Source organism: Procambarus clarkii, chromosome 49 (assembly GCF_040958095.1).
Source record: "Procambarus clarkii isolate CNS0578487 chromosome 49, FALCON_Pclarkii_2.0, whole genome shotgun sequence".
Taxonomy (NCBI): Eukaryota; Metazoa; Arthropoda; class Malacostraca; order Decapoda; family Cambaridae; genus Procambarus; species Procambarus clarkii.
Window position 1 is genome coordinate 19,197,466 of NC_091198.1, and position 17,113 is coordinate 19,214,578.

A 17,113-nucleotide genomic window follows, 5' to 3' on the forward strand; every position below is an offset into this window, starting at 1 on the left:
ACAGTTATTATAACTTGTCCATGTTTCCCTAGTAGCAGGCAAAAATATTAAGATTACAATCCATTAAACACAAAGCACATAGAGATAGCATCCAAACTTCCATCACAAAGTTACTCACATAGAAGAGGAAAGTTGCAATTCTGTTACCAGTGCCTAGAGACTTAAAGGCATCTTTCTCCTCTCGCTGTAAACAACAAACATGGTAAGAAAGTCCATTCATTATATTCCTGCAGTGATTAGTGCTCTCTAATAATTTACAAATATTGTTAATGAAGAAATGACATTAGTTAATCCACCTACACTCCAAATACATAAACACACTGAGAGATGAAATACTGAAGGTCACCTCAAAACCCTGTAATACTGTAATTTCTGGTACAGGTAGTACTAATTTCATTACCACTAAATTTAAGACAAAGAAGTGACAATTCATATACAGGTACTGTACATCAAATTGTCTCAAGGAAGGGAGAAGGAAAGAGGAAATACAGTATAGTTAAAGAAAAGGAGAGGGGGGGGGGGGTAGTGGGAGGAGGGGTAAAGGAAAAGACACACATTGTACAGAATCTATACAGAAGCAAAAAGATAAGATGGTTTAAAACATATCTAAGAAATGTCTATTTTTCCCTGGAAATGATTGGTATATTATATCTATCTAGTAGACGTGTGGACGTTTATTCCAGGTAGTAGAAGGCAGCATGGCTGTTGGAGGGGCGAGGAAGCCATAACTTTCTCCACCTCTCATGACTACACCACACCTCACAAGATGGAGAAGCAACGATATTTCAGTCCGTCCTGGACCAATTACATTGGTCCAGGACGGACCCAATAATACTCTGGACCAATGGAATTGGTCCAGAATATTATCAAGTCCTGTAAAACAGGACTTGATAATATTCCAGGACAGACCGAAATGTCGCCGGTTCTCTGTCTTCTGATGTGTGGTTTGGTCTTCATATCTTCAGCCACATTACTGTGACTCATCGTCTACCTAACCTACCTTGCAAACATCAACAATTTACTAAACAACAATGAACAAAATATGCAGAACAAAAATATTTTATTAACAAAATTTAATAAACAAGACAAGTGCAAAATATGTCTAATAACTTACCCATTTGTCTTTCTTCCATTGTTTTACTAGTTGCTACATTATCATTATCCTACATATAATACTTTTCATCAATACTTCATACAGTAATTTGGTCCATAAGAACCGAGTTTAACACTTATTTTACATAGATATTTTGTAGAGAACTATTTAATATGTTTTCAAGTGGCTTTTGTAGGGAAAAACACACATAATTTTGTGAGTGTAAATGTACTATACTGTCAACTGGTGGGAGACAAAAATATATGCATACTATCTGCTGGAAAATGTAGTAATTATCCACTCTTAAGGTTTATTTGGATAGAGGAGATAAAGATGAAATAAAAAGACAGCTCTCTGCTCTTAGTTCACCCCCCTTCCCTCTGGCTTACACTGATGATTGTATATGCTTCATTTGCAGTCTTAAAATCCCAGACATTATTTAAATAAGCAAGGTAAAATAGCAGTATAAAGTAAACCATGCATGAACATGGGGGTTATCAGAAACAACCCGGAGAGACACGTGTGCTGCTTGGGGTTTCTCTCTGTATTTAGCGGCATTTTGAAAGAAGATTGTGAACACCAGCAAAATAGCTGCCTCAGTCCCCAGCACTTGCGACTTTCATTGCCTCTCTTCCATGCCTGGGTCACGTGGCCTCAAACATTAACCACATTACATGTATATAACTTCAGTATTTCATATTTTACATCATGGAAGCAAAGGTCGCAGTATAACAGTTCTTGTTATCGAACATTATTTGTATATCCTTATCCTATGTTTAAATATTGTAATGATCAGAATTTTTTATTCAATTCCAGCAAATTAAACTCAAAACCTTACCCTTGCATAGTCAAAATGTGGCTCATAATGACCTCCAATTCCATAGTTTGCCACCTGTAATTCTTCAGCAGTATCCATTTCCAACCCTGCAACATATTAATACGTTACTTATTTATCAAGATATAGTGTGTCTGCAAAAGGGGCTTGTCAGTACCTCCTCGAGCTTATCTCTGGTAGCACCAAGCCTTAGCGCAACACACTAGGCCTCCGAGACCCATCTGTTGACTATCAGGAGACAGAATCTGGTTCATCCTATGAGGCGAGGGAAGCATGGGATCCAAGTACCCGCCAGAAGTATGCCCACCAGAAGGCATAGGTGCAACAAAACAATTAAGTGTTTGAAGGAAATTAAGTACATACTACTCCAAAGTAAGCAAGACAAATATGGCAGCCTAGGATACCTGTAGTCTCTGCTGGGTTCCTGACATTGATATATCACTTTCAGCCAAGTGCTGTTGGCTTCCCCTGGAACAACTGCTTTGAATACTCTTCACAATTGTGTTTATACTACAGTACCCATATTATCTGCCCTTACATTTCATTTCACCCCATTCAAGGCTATATATACTTTTTGACAAACAAATATAATGGAAAAAGTCAGGAAGGCCCCAACAGAGTCCAGAGACAACCCCAGTGAACCTGGACACACCCAGAAACCAAAAAATTCACATGAAGGACCAAGGAAGCCAACCGACAGGACAAAAACTCACCCCCATCAGCCCAGTCAATACATCCAGTCGAGGTACTCCCCAAGAAGAGGGGGTACCCAACTCAGATGTCCTTTGCATGCCATCTAGATCCCTGGAACACACACCCCAAAAGACTACGGCATGAAATCCTACAGATCCTGGGTATATGGAATGGAGATACTGGCTTCAAGAGGCCAGGAGTAAATGACCAGTCATGGTGCCTCGTAGCCTGGTGGATAGCGCGCAGGACTCGTAATTCTGTGGCGCGGGTTCGATTCCCGCACGAGGCAGAAACAAATGGGCAAAGTTTCTTTCACCCTATGCCCCTGTTACCTAGCAGTAAATAGGTACCTGGGTGTTAGTCAGCTGTCACGGGCTGCTTCCTGGGGGTGGAGGCCTGGTCGAGGACCGGGCCGCGGGGACACTAAAGCCCCGAAATCGTCTCAAGATAACCAAGATAACCATAGGTGGCACACAGCCTGAAGGCCTGGGGCATGCAGCCTGGATGCCTAGGGTATACAGCCAGGAGGCCTTGGGCATGCAGCCCAGAGGCCTGGGGGGAAACAAAATCCAGTGGTCTAGATGGTTTTCTAGGTTTTTAGTTTGTCTTTGATCCCTATGCTTTTTTTTGCTTCTGTGAGTAAACCTAATTCTGATTCTGGTTTAGAGGAAGATTATGCAAACCTCAGGAGCCTGACACACTTTGTGAAGCTCCATGGTACCAGAGCCTTTAAACCAGATACTGAAGGGGCTAGCATGGAAAATAATTGCATAAAATACATTTTCTGTAAATTCACACAACAGGTATCAATGAATGTAGCTTTTTTACTAATGACTTTGCTACTCCTCAGTAATATTACATTTAATGCACAGTGAGTTGCAACATCAAGTATCACTATATTCCAAAAGAATTCACTACAACACATGATAAGGTGTAGCTGGTGTCACTTATACAAGAGCTCTGCAAGCTATCAACCCTTAAACTGCTCCTGACGCCCTCACACAATAGGGCCTAATGCACCAATCACCTGTTGGAAGACTAGAAGTGCCCTGTAACTTTCAAGTTCTAAAGTTTCTATTAGAACATCATTCCGCACAAGAGACCTCTGGCAATCACTTGCCATGTTGGAAAAATAATCTTGAAAGCCTTAACTGAGCCTTAGTGAAAAATGGGCACTAAGTCAAGGGCATCTCCATCCATTTACTAACACCCTTTCTAAGAAGCACTGATGCCATGCAAACTTTTAAAGATTTTTATGACCTGGAACATATTAGTGACGGGGAAACGTTTATTAAAAACATTTAACTTTAAAATGATTTCTCACAACATGTCAACATTTCTTCATCTCAATACAGTAAAAACTTACATGATTAGAACTCCCCTCTTTCCCCCACACATCATCCAACATCAGAAATAAATGTTTAAGACATAGAAATTAAAAATTTTTAATTTTTTTATGCACACCAGGAAATCAACCTAATTTAGTGTGTGCAATTAGGGGGTTAAGAAACATTATTCTGGCCATCACTTGGCCTGCTAAGCTCCACCCACTTGTGAGGAGACTCATTTCAACAGTCTGCAATGTATTAAGATGTAAAATTTATGTTTAAGTAAAATTTATGTTATTCATACCTGTTGTGTCACTGAACATGAACAAACATTTTCTGTATGACAATGTGTCAATGGAATTTAGTATAAAACCTGTTTCTTGCATTATTGAATAGTATTTTCTTAACTACAGATAAATAATCACATTTTTTTCTAGACTGATGATCTCTGGGTGAAAGTGGGAAATAAGGAAATGATAATTAATAAATAACTTAATAAATTTTTCCTAGACTTATGAAACATACAATATTCAGCTTGCATTAATTCCTCTTACCCGTTATGGACTCGATACGTTGATTGACAGTTGCTACAACCTCGTGATGTTCATTCTTCAGCCATGAGGATTTGCTGATGCGGTAAGATGCAGTTTCAAGCTCACCGGTCTTGTAATTCTGGACAGTTGCTCGTTTAAACTGCAAGTAGGATACTATCTCAAAATAAAGTACTGTTAATGTGCATGAAGAAAAAATCCTGGCAGTCTAAAGATAATAAAACCGAGAAATTCCCATGTGTTCTGGGGGTATACAATGCATTTTTCTGGTCCAAAACTAGGTAAATATATATTGTATTTACATAAACAAAGTTGCATGTTTTCCCCACATACGACCACTTTAACCCTTAGACAGTGATTATCGGTAATTGTTGATTCTAAGGGTAATGCAGTTATCATCATATGAATATTACAAAAATTATTGTTTGTGTTTTACGTGTATGATGTAAATACGGATATAATAGGTCTATGTGGATGTAATGGAGTTTACCTTGACCCATGAAAAAATCCTGCTATCATTTCATAGTACAAATGTAGCTATCGTCATGAATGTTACTAGGGTAATGAGGTCATCATCATATGATGATTTAAACAATTATTGTTTGTTCAAGAAACCTCTACGTCTTCCCTCAATCACAGCACCTTAGTTCACATTTATTAAACAGTTTGAGCTCAAAAGCATAATGAGGCTGTCTATAATAATAACAATCTTGGGTAAAGAATGACTTCCAGCTTTGTGAAGTTTTAAATTATTTATTGAATACAAAGATGTAGAGGTTTTGTAAGTACAGTAGTGACATAAGTACTTGTTCAAGCCTGGCCCCTGAAGAGATTCCTGATCCGTCACATTGTCATAACACTGAGCTGACCCTTTCTCACTAACAAGTTATTGCCCCTACTTATACTATCCAAAGTTTACAATGTTCTAACATGCTCACATTAGATCTGCCATAATTCAATGTCTTAAACTAGCAGCACAAAGTACTTACATTGGGTGTTGCAAGTTCCTTAATGACAGCAATTTCGCTATCACTGAGGACATCATAGTAAATATATACAGTTGGGTTAATATGCACCATCTCTGTCTTGACAGGACTGATGCGCAGGAATTCACTAGGACCATGCTGCAAGAAAAAATATGAATTAGATACAGTTCAATGGCGATCAAGAAACATATACAGTACTGTACTGAGCCAAAATGGTGATATGATCATTATATACAGTACATACAAAATAGTATGCAGGTGTTGGCAAACTTGTAAAGGAAGAATTCTTGAAACCTGCAACTTCAAGAGTAAGAGACCTAAACCGTCAGTAGTTTCAAAGCATTATACGACAAAGAGTACTGGGAAGACGGGACATCATGAGCGTAACTCTCATCCTGTAACTACACCTAGGTAATTACTCCCCCCCACCCACCCACATCCATGCACACTATTTTAGCTGAAGGTATTCCCGTAATGTACTGTATAACTTTGTAATGGCTAGGAACATAACCTTATTTTTTCCCATATATTATTCAGTTTAAATAACACTTATATAACAGTTTTCTAATACAGTAAATAGTGTAATACTGTATCAGGATTAATTACAAACATTTTTATAACTGTAAGATACAAAACACATTCCATTGGTTTTTTTTCAAAACAAAAATTGGCTATATTTGACTACCTGATAATAGCAAAATAGCTTTTTGGAAGCGGAGGGCGAGAGCTTGCCTTCACCCCGACACAGGCGCTCGTACGCTCGCCGCTCTCTCTGCCAGTCATTAGCAACTTCAGCATTCTCCGTCACAGTATAACCCTGCAACATAAAAAAATATAATAAAAATTTAATCACTACACAAAAGAACATATGCTCAAGTGCACCGATTCCCAAATTGGGGGCCCCATGACTTACTGGGCATCATTTTTGACAATATGTAGTGGACCGTAAGTTAAGATATTGTACATGTTATGATATGAGAGGGTAGGGGTCTACATATTTTGGGCATAATAAATTAGTTATTTTTGTTTTATTCAAACGCTCGTGACTAGTGACCCCAGCCCCAGTGAGATGGCGATATTCTGGTCTTTGCTCTCAATGAACCGAGATAGTCACAGAAGTCTGGCAAGTCGGATGGAGCACTAGAATGCTACTACCATACACTAAAGGAAGCCACTGAGGCACCACCCTCAGAGAGGAATTTCAATACACCCAATGCTCTGTTTTTCCACTATGAATTAATATTTTTTTTTTCTAATGGTAAAGATGAAAGAGCAGGTCGTGTTTACTAGTATTGTAATAACCTTAAATACAATATGACATTTTGCTATTCCCAGTTTTACACCAACGTATCACAAAAACTGTATGCACGTATAAAAATATATAAAATCAAAGAGGGCTTGTTAAAATAAATACAACAAAAAAGAGTATGCAGTACCTTCTCTACAGCCTCTTTATCCATGGTGACACCATCTTCCCCACGTTTCTTTGCATACTGAGCTTGAAGGGCCTCCTCGTAATACACTTTGTTTCCCTGTGCTCTCTGGTGGTTAGGCTTCTCTGCCAAGAGTTCATCTGTCAGCTTGAGAGCCTGTCTTACGTTGCCCTGCATGTAGGTAGAGAACGCCAGATATTCCAGGATGTCTGAATGATCCACCGTCTTGTTGCTTTCCATCTCTTGACGCTTTAGTGCCTCGTTCATCCAGAGCATTGTGTGGTAATGGTCCCCGGCATTGTAGCTCTGGCGGCCCAGTTCAAAACAATCGGCGGCTGCAATGTGTAAAAATAATGGGATGTCATTAAATATATAAACATTGTTAATGTTCACCTGTATATTCACAACAGTAGTTTGAGCAACAGCAAATATTGGAGGCCAAAATGGGTTTAGCTCACACACGAAAATCACGAAGAAATAACAGTTTTAGGTAAATAAATTTAACCCGTAAATCATTCTGTAACCCATGGACTAAGCTACAACTGACCCAAAAATTAAACAACTGTAATTTACAAATTCAGGGCAGGATATAAAGACAACTGTTACCTACAGTGGGCACCACAAGCCTCACTTGTCATACTTTATCCTCCCTGACAAAATTAAAATAATAAGGCTTTGATGAACATAAAAGCTCCATGAACCAATTATGTGTACAGTTCAACTAATCAACCAGACAAGGGAATGCAGACAGTTGACATTAAGACACCAATAATATACCAAGGCCTCCCTTCCATGTGATGGGGTTATCAGGCCTCTGTCAGATGGGGGTCCTCAGAGAAAGTCGATTCAGCTGAGGGGAGCCTGCACCAACGTGGCCACTGGACCCTGCATTGGTTAGGGGCCACGGCAGAAGAGGCTCCTTGCCCCTGGGCGGATGGAGGCCCACGAGTCAAGAGCATCAATGCTCTTCCTCTTCTGTTCCCTAAACTTAGAGACCTTGGGTGCTCAATGCAACACAGGTACACAGAGAAGATCCCAATCCAGATCAAAAGGGAGCAAAAGCTGGAATCTCATCACCAAATTTAACACAACCTTAGATCCCTGCAGATAATACACGTGTGGAACCATGCCCATCTCTTAGAGAACAAGCAGTTGCTGGCTAACTGGTAAATGAACAATCTGGAAAAGGTCAGGGGTAGCTGCCCTGTACAAAGCATAAAAACAGGAACACTAAACAGATCTACAACAAATTTTAGCAGCATTTGCCCATATTAAAGTGTGTATTCACTAGTACTGATATCTAAGTTAATAAGGCCCTTCTTAGTTTAAGAATTGGTCCACAACAGCTGCTACCTGGTAAGGCTTAGGGTAGTGTAGAAGCAAATACAATTTTGAACGTGACAGAATATAGTACTGTATAGTAATGCAGCTTCAAAATTATCTAAATACTGTACTGTAAATGTGATTTCTTTACTGTATATTTATTATAAAAGTACCCAATACAGTAATTACAACCAATAAAATCAAGTCTATCGCTATGGACTGTTCTCAGCACAGCAACACCAGATGCCTAAAGCTTAACAGAAGATTACCTAATAAATGCTACCAAATATACCACTACTGTATATATTATGCCTAGAAATAAATTAGGCTTATTCTGCTATTGTGAGAGTCTACTGCTACAAAATACATTCACCAAATTATAAACTATGAATTACAGTAGCTTCTAAAATACGCATGTTCCTAGTTGCTTAGCTTACAATAATGCTTGCTCCTGTGTTTTTAGTCTACCAGTACTGAAGATACTATTGTACATTGGCAGGTACACTAACACCAACCCGTTCTCGCAAATTTAATAAGTCAATATTGACTTATTAAATATGTGCATAGGTGACATACTTAACATAATTGATACCCTTAAAAAGATTCATAGAAAACACCGACCTTACCTAACCTACTTAGTATGTTAAGATAAGCATCTTATTGCTTCGTAATTACAATTATTACCTAACCTATAATAGGTATAGGTTAAGTAATAATTGTAATTACGAAGCAATAAGATGCTTATCTTAAAATACTAACAAGGTTAGGTAAGGTCGGTGTTTTCTATGAATCTTTTTAAGGGTATCTATTATGTTTAGTATATCACCTATGCACGTAGTTAATAAGTCAATACTGACTTTACGAATTTGCGAGAACGGGTTGCTAACACACAGCCAATGTAAATTCACTCTTCCCTACCTAGGTATTCAGATAACTAGACTACAAAATTCTTCTAAATTAGTTTTTCTAATACAGTATTGCTTATTACTACAACCTCAGTTCAAGTTTTTTTTTTATTATTATGAATATTCTGAATTTATTCTGAGGAGGCCTAGTCGAGGACTGGACCGCAGGGACGTTGAGCCCTGAAACCATTGCAAGGAAAGGTAGGCAATTCTATTTTATTCCAGCATATCTTCATAATAAAGTTTCACAAGCTGCCAATCCACCTACCTGTCAGTTCTCTGTATGCCTGCTTCTTGCCGTAGATGTGTCCTCGAGCTAACTGAGCCGTGTCTAGATTGTATGTGTCCTGAAGTCTCATAAGAGCAACAGCCACACCAGCCAGGTCCTCTTCATCAGGCCACCGCAGGAAATCAGCCATGCTGGTCAAATTGTTCAACATGGCTGGAACATGACATGAATACCGTTAGAAATTCATAGATCTTTAAGGACAGTTAAAAATAATTTAGGGAAGATAAATTTTAATGACATTTCTTCATTCATCAACACTCTGGAAGGATAGAGAATAGTTAATTTAAAATATATAACTTAAGTTCACAATATGAATGAAATAATTTTTTTATTATAAATATCCAGACCAGACATTTGTATGAACATATACATGTATATAATCCATCTCGTACAAAAATCAGGATCGGATTGAGGAACCTGAGCGTATCAGGAATAGATGAGGGCCACAGGGCTAACAATACTGCAAACCAGGCATAACAGGGCAGATCTCTTCGAGACTTAAAATGCTTAACAATTTGGAGGAAGTTGATCCGGACAATTTCTTCAAAAAGTCAGATGTAACACAAACACAGAGCAATGGTTTCAAGCACAACAAGCCACAACGTAGAACTGAGAACAGATGATTTTTCACCCACATGATTATATGCCCATGAAACTGCCTATGGAAAAGATCATCAAGGCAAATGGGGGGACTTTAAACAAGCCGCCGGCTTTCTGTCCTCGTCAAGGCCACTAGTGTTAGTGGCCCTCAGGTAAAATTCAGGTAAAAAAGGAAAGAGAAAAACAAGATAGAAACAGTATGTTGTGCTTACTATTGAGTATTAATATAGGCACTCTTAGGTAGGACAAATGAGGCCTTCCATAAACAGTACAGTAATTGCATGCCAAGTGCATTTTGGAATATCCAGTGAATGATCTGTTTAAACATTATGCTTCTGTTAAAACTGTTGACATTATGGGTGAATGTAAAGTATTTTAGCAAGCCATAGATGCAGGAGCAAGATGTTGTGCTTTGAATATGATATACAGTATACTGATTAAAAATAAAAGATTATGGCAAAGGTTACCTCATATACAGTAAATACATACAGAATTTGGTTTTATTACCATTAAAGCAAAGATATTTTAGTAAAAAATAAACATTATTGAACCCTTTTATTTTTAAAGGAGTTGGTCCTATTCCTTTAATCCCTTAAGAACCAGGAGAGTCTTTCTGCCAGAATATTGGAAATCCCCCCAAATGGATTGCAATCACAAAACCTTGTGAATTCTGAAACAGGTCTATCCTGTTAGACAGAAATGAACCTTACAGGGTATGAGAGTAACGAACCCCCCCCCCCTCTGCTTAGGCAATGAGAATAGACTTGAAGTCCAAAAGTTGGATCACAGACTCCAACGAAAGAGATGTGCCAAAGTGCCATCCACACTGGTGCAAACTTATGGACCATGATATGGTCAACTACAGTACAAGTTCCATGGCACCAAAGGATTTTGACAAATGGTCCATGACTCATCCTGGAACCAAGGTAGCATTACCATGATTCTGAGATGCTGGTCATCTCTGTATTAATAATTTAATGTGTTTTTAATAGTACTGCATTCCCTAAAGCTATATTTTTACACAATAAAACCACAAGAAAGTGACAATGATGACTAGTGTCACAAATTACTCCACCAGACTGCACGTCACTCAGTGCCAGATGAGGGCATGTTACATTTATAGAGTATTATATTAGTTACATAATTTCTAACCTGCTCATTACCTTCAGACTATTTCTAAGGTTAAGGTCTAAGACTTACAACAGTGTTACCTCATCTTTACATAATAATACAATGTCTCAGTATAGTAACAATAAGAGAGTCAAATTAAACGAGAATAAATAATTTATCGGTGCCAATAAATCGACAACGGCTCAACGTTGGTCATTTACCTTTTCCCATACTGTCATCAGTCATGATATTTTGCATGTCTGTCCAATCAACGGTAAGTCGCTTCACCAGCAGATAGGTATTAATGGGGTTCCCCAAGAAGGCTTCAGGAGAGCGAGCTGCTTCGTCGTGCACTCTTTCCATCTCGTACACATCTCTGTAATGACACAGAGCTTATAATTTATGCATCTAGTTCCACAGTTACACCAATATCTTCCCTTATTAATACTCTAGTTATGGCATATTGCCATTATCATACTTTATTTTATACACATACTGTACAATTTCCAGATTAAGATTTTAATTATAGAAAATTATTACTGGAAATTATCTTTAATTATTCAAGTCCAGCCTCATTCTGGACTTAATTTTGATTTTGGCCAGTACAATAAAATGCACCAAAGTCAAACCAAAATTAAAACAAAAAACATATAGCTCAAAAATTTAAGAAAACTAGATTTTATCATATATGAAATGTTTTTTTACAGACCTCTAAATTATTTATGATTCCAGTAATAAAACAAATATTAATGAGTACTGTAAGTCAAGCTTATCATTAATTTTGCCCTTGCCTTTTGAGTTTCTCCAGCCTTTCTTCCTGAGCGATAATATAGTTCTCAACAGCTCTAATCATTTCCCCCTCTGTTGTGAGGAGTCGACTTATATCCGACATGGCCGTAAACACTTCCCCGTGACTGGGGGAGGCTACCAACACCACGCATACATACACCAGGCCCCACATCTCTGAAACCAAAAGTTAGATCAAAATAACACACACAGAAATCACAATAGCGTAATGCATCAAATGAACAAATCCACAAGGGCCATGTTCGAGGTTCGAACCCTCGTCATGGCCCTTGTGGATTTGTTCATAGATCAAAATAAATTTTAAACATTTTCATTCCTAAACAAGTACTGTGAATATATACTGTATTTATAAACTATTCCTAAACAACTATAATTAATTGCAAGTCCTTAAAATTATGAAATTTCAGAAACAAGTATAGCAGCGGCTTCATAATGATGATGGTATATACGATACGTATAGTACAGTATATAGATTTCTCAGTTGTTTCAAATACAGTGCAATAGACTCTATACTGTTCATATACAAATTTTAAGATTTGTGTATGATTTAAGATTTTAACATTCAATCCAAAGGAAAGAGCCAAGAAATAGAAGCTCGTGATCTTGACATGAGCCTACTGGAAGCCTCTAAACTTGGGATGACGTGTAATGTGCATCCTAAAGCTCTTGGGCTAGTAGGCCAAAAATGGGTTTAAGAACCTGATAGACACTGGAACTGGGACTTATGGCTATACAGATTGTGACTAGACAAGACTAGAACAGACTACAGTGCTCTAGCAATGTAATTGAACTTATTAAACATGAATTTCTATCATTAATGACCATTAGGTAAATAAAATGAAGGTATGTAATTTATTTACAATATAAATATTAATAAATGAAAAATTATGTTTATGCAAGGCCACTATGTCCAGCTTGGCAGAATTGGACACACTCTTAGTACAATTTAATTTCCACCTGTCAAATATAAACCCCTAATCAATTCTTCTACTACTGATCATTCTCACAACTAAAGCCAGTTAAGTGTTGTTGATTTATAAGTTATGACAGCACAGAACTCCACCTTCACCTTGTCAGGAAAAACAAAGTATCTGCTTAACTGCCAAAACACTCAAACCATCAGGCATAAGAGCATCATCGGGGGTCATCTCTCAACCAAGCTTCGTGCAGGTCAGAGTTCAATCCCCGACTGTCCAAGTGGTTGGGCACCATTCCTTCCCCTCCATCCCATAGTCATAATGGTGCAATATGACTAAGTGCTAGTCATAATGGCTTGGAGCTTTCCCCTGATAATTCTCTCTCAACCAAACTAACACTAAGTCCCCCACAACTCATCCATAAACATAAAAAATATTAATTTTTTTTTTATACATCATTGATTGTTGCCGCCGGAGGAGGCTAGTTTATTGTGCACCCCATACTCATCCTGTAAGCGGTAGCACAAAAACATTACAAAGGGTACAAAAGGTCTTTATCAGACCTCATCTTAGATTATTACATAAACAATTACCAGCATATGAATCCAGGCTGTTAAAGGATGCTCTATGGACAAAACTTGATATATTTCCCAATAACCTCCAGTGACAGATGCTCACCAACAGTCGAGGGTGAACCAAGAGTCCCCAAGTTACCTGTCATTAAGGCAAATAGAACCTAAGAGGGACCAGTTACATGATAATCTAATACAAGTTCCGGTGCGAGATGAGCATCTCTCCTCCATGACGGGAGCCTGCTGACAGCTGCCCCCAGTCAGAATGACCCTGTACTACCAGTCACGGTGAAGACTGGCGAGTAGTGACCCCGAGCACCACCACACACACTCACAAAACAGTTAACTAACCACTCACTGACAGCTAACAACACTTACAGCCCCTCAAACACTCGCCGCCACTCCTCCTCCAGTTACTCACGCCAGAGTTTGTTTACCTTCACAGCTGACACTTCCTCGCATCACTTACATTTTCTACTCCAGTTGTAAACAATTATAATAATATATTCAATCAAGATATTAAATAAATACTTCCCTTGTAAAATATCCCATATTTAACACAGGTTTATTAAAGATTTTAACAAAATATTAAAACCGAACTTATAAGTCAACGACCCGCTTTTCTTCCGGTGTTGCCAGATTTGTTCTTTGATGCATGGACCGTATATTATTACCTAGTTTTGTATACATCATTTCAGTCCTGGCTGGAATGATCACATATACATGTATAAACAATGGTAGTGTTAAAGAGAGAACAACATAGAAGACATAAGAGAGAGAGAACAAGGTAGCGTGAGGAACACAGGCACCACCGCGGGTCATCAGCTGACAGTCAACCATAGAGCCACCTACTCAATAAACTTATTTCAATTTCAATAGAGCCACCTAATAAGGCCTTAGTTGACGTCATTAACGATGCCATATTGGAATGGCTCAAATACAGCCGCAAGAGTGCGTAAAGCATGTATGCATTGTTGCATTATAGGCACCTACAAGAAATCTTGTGGGCACATGTACGATATAATAATAATAATAATAATAATTTTTATTTAGGTAAGGTACATACATAAAGAGATTTTACAAAGTTTGTTGGCTTTATAGATAGAGCTAGTACATACAATGCCTAAAGCCACTATTACGCAAAGCGTTTCGGGCAGGGTATATATATTGTCTAACTAAATATCTAATCTATAATTTTAATCACACTAGTTATATAAGGTAATTTTTATTAACTGAAGAAAGGACAGTGTCAGACCACGAAGGGAGGATTAAAACAGGAATTTCCTTATTAAGTACTTTTGCATTTAATAATACATCTTCAGAAGGATCTTCATCCTTCTGAAGATGTATTACGAAAGTACCTCCTGTCTTAATCCTTTCCCTCCTAGATCTTTCAGTCCGTTTCGTGAAGGTCTTCATTTCCCATTCGGTATCCTGTGTCTGGCCTCCTATTTCCTCCGTGTAGTTTCATTACTTTACATTTACTTGGGTTGAACTTTAGTAGCCATTTGTTGGACCATTCCTTCAGTTTGTCTAGGTCATCTTGTAGCCTCATACTAACTTCCTCCGTCTTAATCCTCCTCATAATTTTGGTATCATCAGCAAACAATGACAGAAACGAATCTATTCCCTCTGGGAGATCATTTACATATATCAGAAACAGTATAGGTCCAAGGACTGAACCCTGCGGGACTTCACTGGTGACGCCTTGCCACTCTGAGACCTCACCCATCACAGTGGCTCGCTGTCTTCCGTTGCTTAGGTACTCCCTTATCCAATGGAGTACCTTCCCTTTCACTCCAGCCTGCATCTCCAGCTTGTGCACTAGTCTCTTATGTGGTGTCAAAGGGTTTCTGGTAATCCAAAAATATGCTGTCTGCCCACCCCTCTCTTTCTTGCCTGATTTTTGTTGCCTGATAATTGAATTAAATTAATCCTGTGAGACATAATTTGCCATCCCTGAACCTATGTTGATGCTGTGTTACAAAGTTCTTTCGCTCCACATGTTCCACTAGTTTTTTTCGCACAATCTTCTCTATCAACGTGCATGGTATGCAAGTTAGGGACACTGGCCTGTAGTTCAGTGCCTCCTGTCTATCACCTCTTCTTGTATATCGGGACTACGTTTGCCGTCTTCCAAATTTTTGGCTGCTCCCCCTGTTGCCAGTGATTTGTTATACACTATGGAGAGTGGCAGGCACAGTGCTTCTGCTCCTTCCTTTAGTATTCAAGGGGAGATTCCATCTGGGCCTATAGCCTTTGTCACATCCAACTCTAGTAAGAGGTTCCTCACCTTCCCACTGGTAATGCCAAACTCTTCTAGTGGTTCCTGATTATATATCCCCTCTCTTATCGCTGGAACTTCCCCTTGCTCTAATGTGAAGACCTGGAATTTCTTATCGAGTTCTTCGCACACATCCTTGTAGTTTGTAGTGAATCTGTCTGCCCCTATTCTCAGTTCATTACCTGTTCCTTCACTGTTGTTTGCGTTGAAGTTCTTGCAAGAACTTCGGTCTTGCCTCTCAACCTTCATACGGCTGGAGTGGCGGAGGAGCCAGGACCCCGTGTGTGACTCCTGGTACAGTAGCTTCAGGGTGTGAGGTGAACTGGTTCTCCAGGACCCCGTGTGTGACTCCTGGTACAGTAGCTTCAGGGTGTGAGGTGAACTGGTTCTCCAGGACCCCGTGTGTGACTCCTGGTACAGTAGCTTCAGGGTGTGAGGTGAACTGGTTCTCCAGGACCCCGTGTGTGACTCCTGGTACAGTAGATTCAGGGTGTGAGGTGAACTGGTTCTCCAGGACCCCGTGTGTGACTCCTGGTACAGTAGCTTCAGGGTGTGAGGTGAACTGGTTCTCCAGGTAAATATCATCCGGAGCGTCGCGGGAAAAGAGGACGAGTCCACCACATAAAAACAGCGACTGTTGCACAACTGTTTGACTGGCGCAAGGCCCCACACAGAGTTACAGCACCGCTCCTGTGACAGATAAGTCCACTACGGGCTCACCATAGCCCGTGCTACTTGCCCCGCTCCTGTGCCAGGTAAGTCCACTACGGGCTCACCATAGCCCGTGCTACTTGCACCGCTCCTGTGCCAGGTAAGTCTACTACAGGCTCACCATAGCCCGTGCTACTTGCCCCGCTCCTGTGCCAGGTAAGTCCACTACAGGCTCACCATAGCCCGTGCTACTTGCCCCGCTCCTGTGCCAGGTAAGTCTACTACAGGCTCACCATAGCCCGTGCTACTTGCCCCGCTCCTGTGCCAGGTAAGTCTACTACAGGCTCACCATAGCCCGTGCTACTTGCCCCGCTCCTGTGCCAGGTAAGTCCACTACGGACTCACCATAGCCCGTGCTACTTGCACCGCTCCTGTGCCAGGTAAGTTTACTACGGGCTCACCATAGCCCGTGCTACTTGCCCCGCTCCTGTGCCAGGTAAGTCTACTACAGGCTCACCATAGCCCGTGCTACTTGCCCCGCTCCTGTGCCAGGTAAGTCCACTACGGGCTCACCATAGCCCGTGCTACTTGCACCGCTCCTGTGCCAGGTAAGTTTACTACGGGCTCACCATAGCCCGTGCTACTTGCCCCGCTCCTGTGCCAGGTAAGTCTACTACAGGCTCACCATAGCCCGTGCTACTGGCCCCGCTCCTGTGCCAGGTAAGTCCACCACGGG

At 39.9% G+C, this 17,113-nt stretch overlaps 1 protein-coding gene across 9 annotated transcripts in view; it reads right to left on the reverse strand.

Annotated features, from left to right (window-relative positions):
• The window catches only part of PH4alphaEFB (prolyl 4-hydroxylase subunit alpha-1), an 82,407-nt gene that overhangs the window by 20,553 nt on the left and 44,741 nt on the right, over positions 1 to 17,113 (reverse strand). For 2 of the 9 annotated variants that reach the window (XM_045750165.2, XM_045750168.2), the window contains 9 exons: positions 11,938 to 12,109; positions 11,368 to 11,522; positions 9,416 to 9,589; positions 6,923 to 7,254; positions 6,172 to 6,303; positions 5,490 to 5,624; positions 4,504 to 4,642; positions 1,932 to 2,017; positions 119 to 184 (listed from right to left, as the gene is read on the reverse strand). In XM_045750165.2, coding sequence (XP_045606121.1) covers positions 119 to 184; positions 1,932 to 2,017; positions 4,504 to 4,642; positions 5,490 to 5,624; positions 6,172 to 6,303; positions 6,923 to 7,254; positions 9,416 to 9,589; positions 11,368 to 11,522; positions 11,938 to 12,107 — 1,389 coding nt within the window. In that variant the 5' untranslated portion in view covers positions 12,108 to 12,109. The other 7 variants (XM_069303084.1, XM_069303085.1, XM_045750167.2 and 4 more) reach the window with 6 other exon arrangements.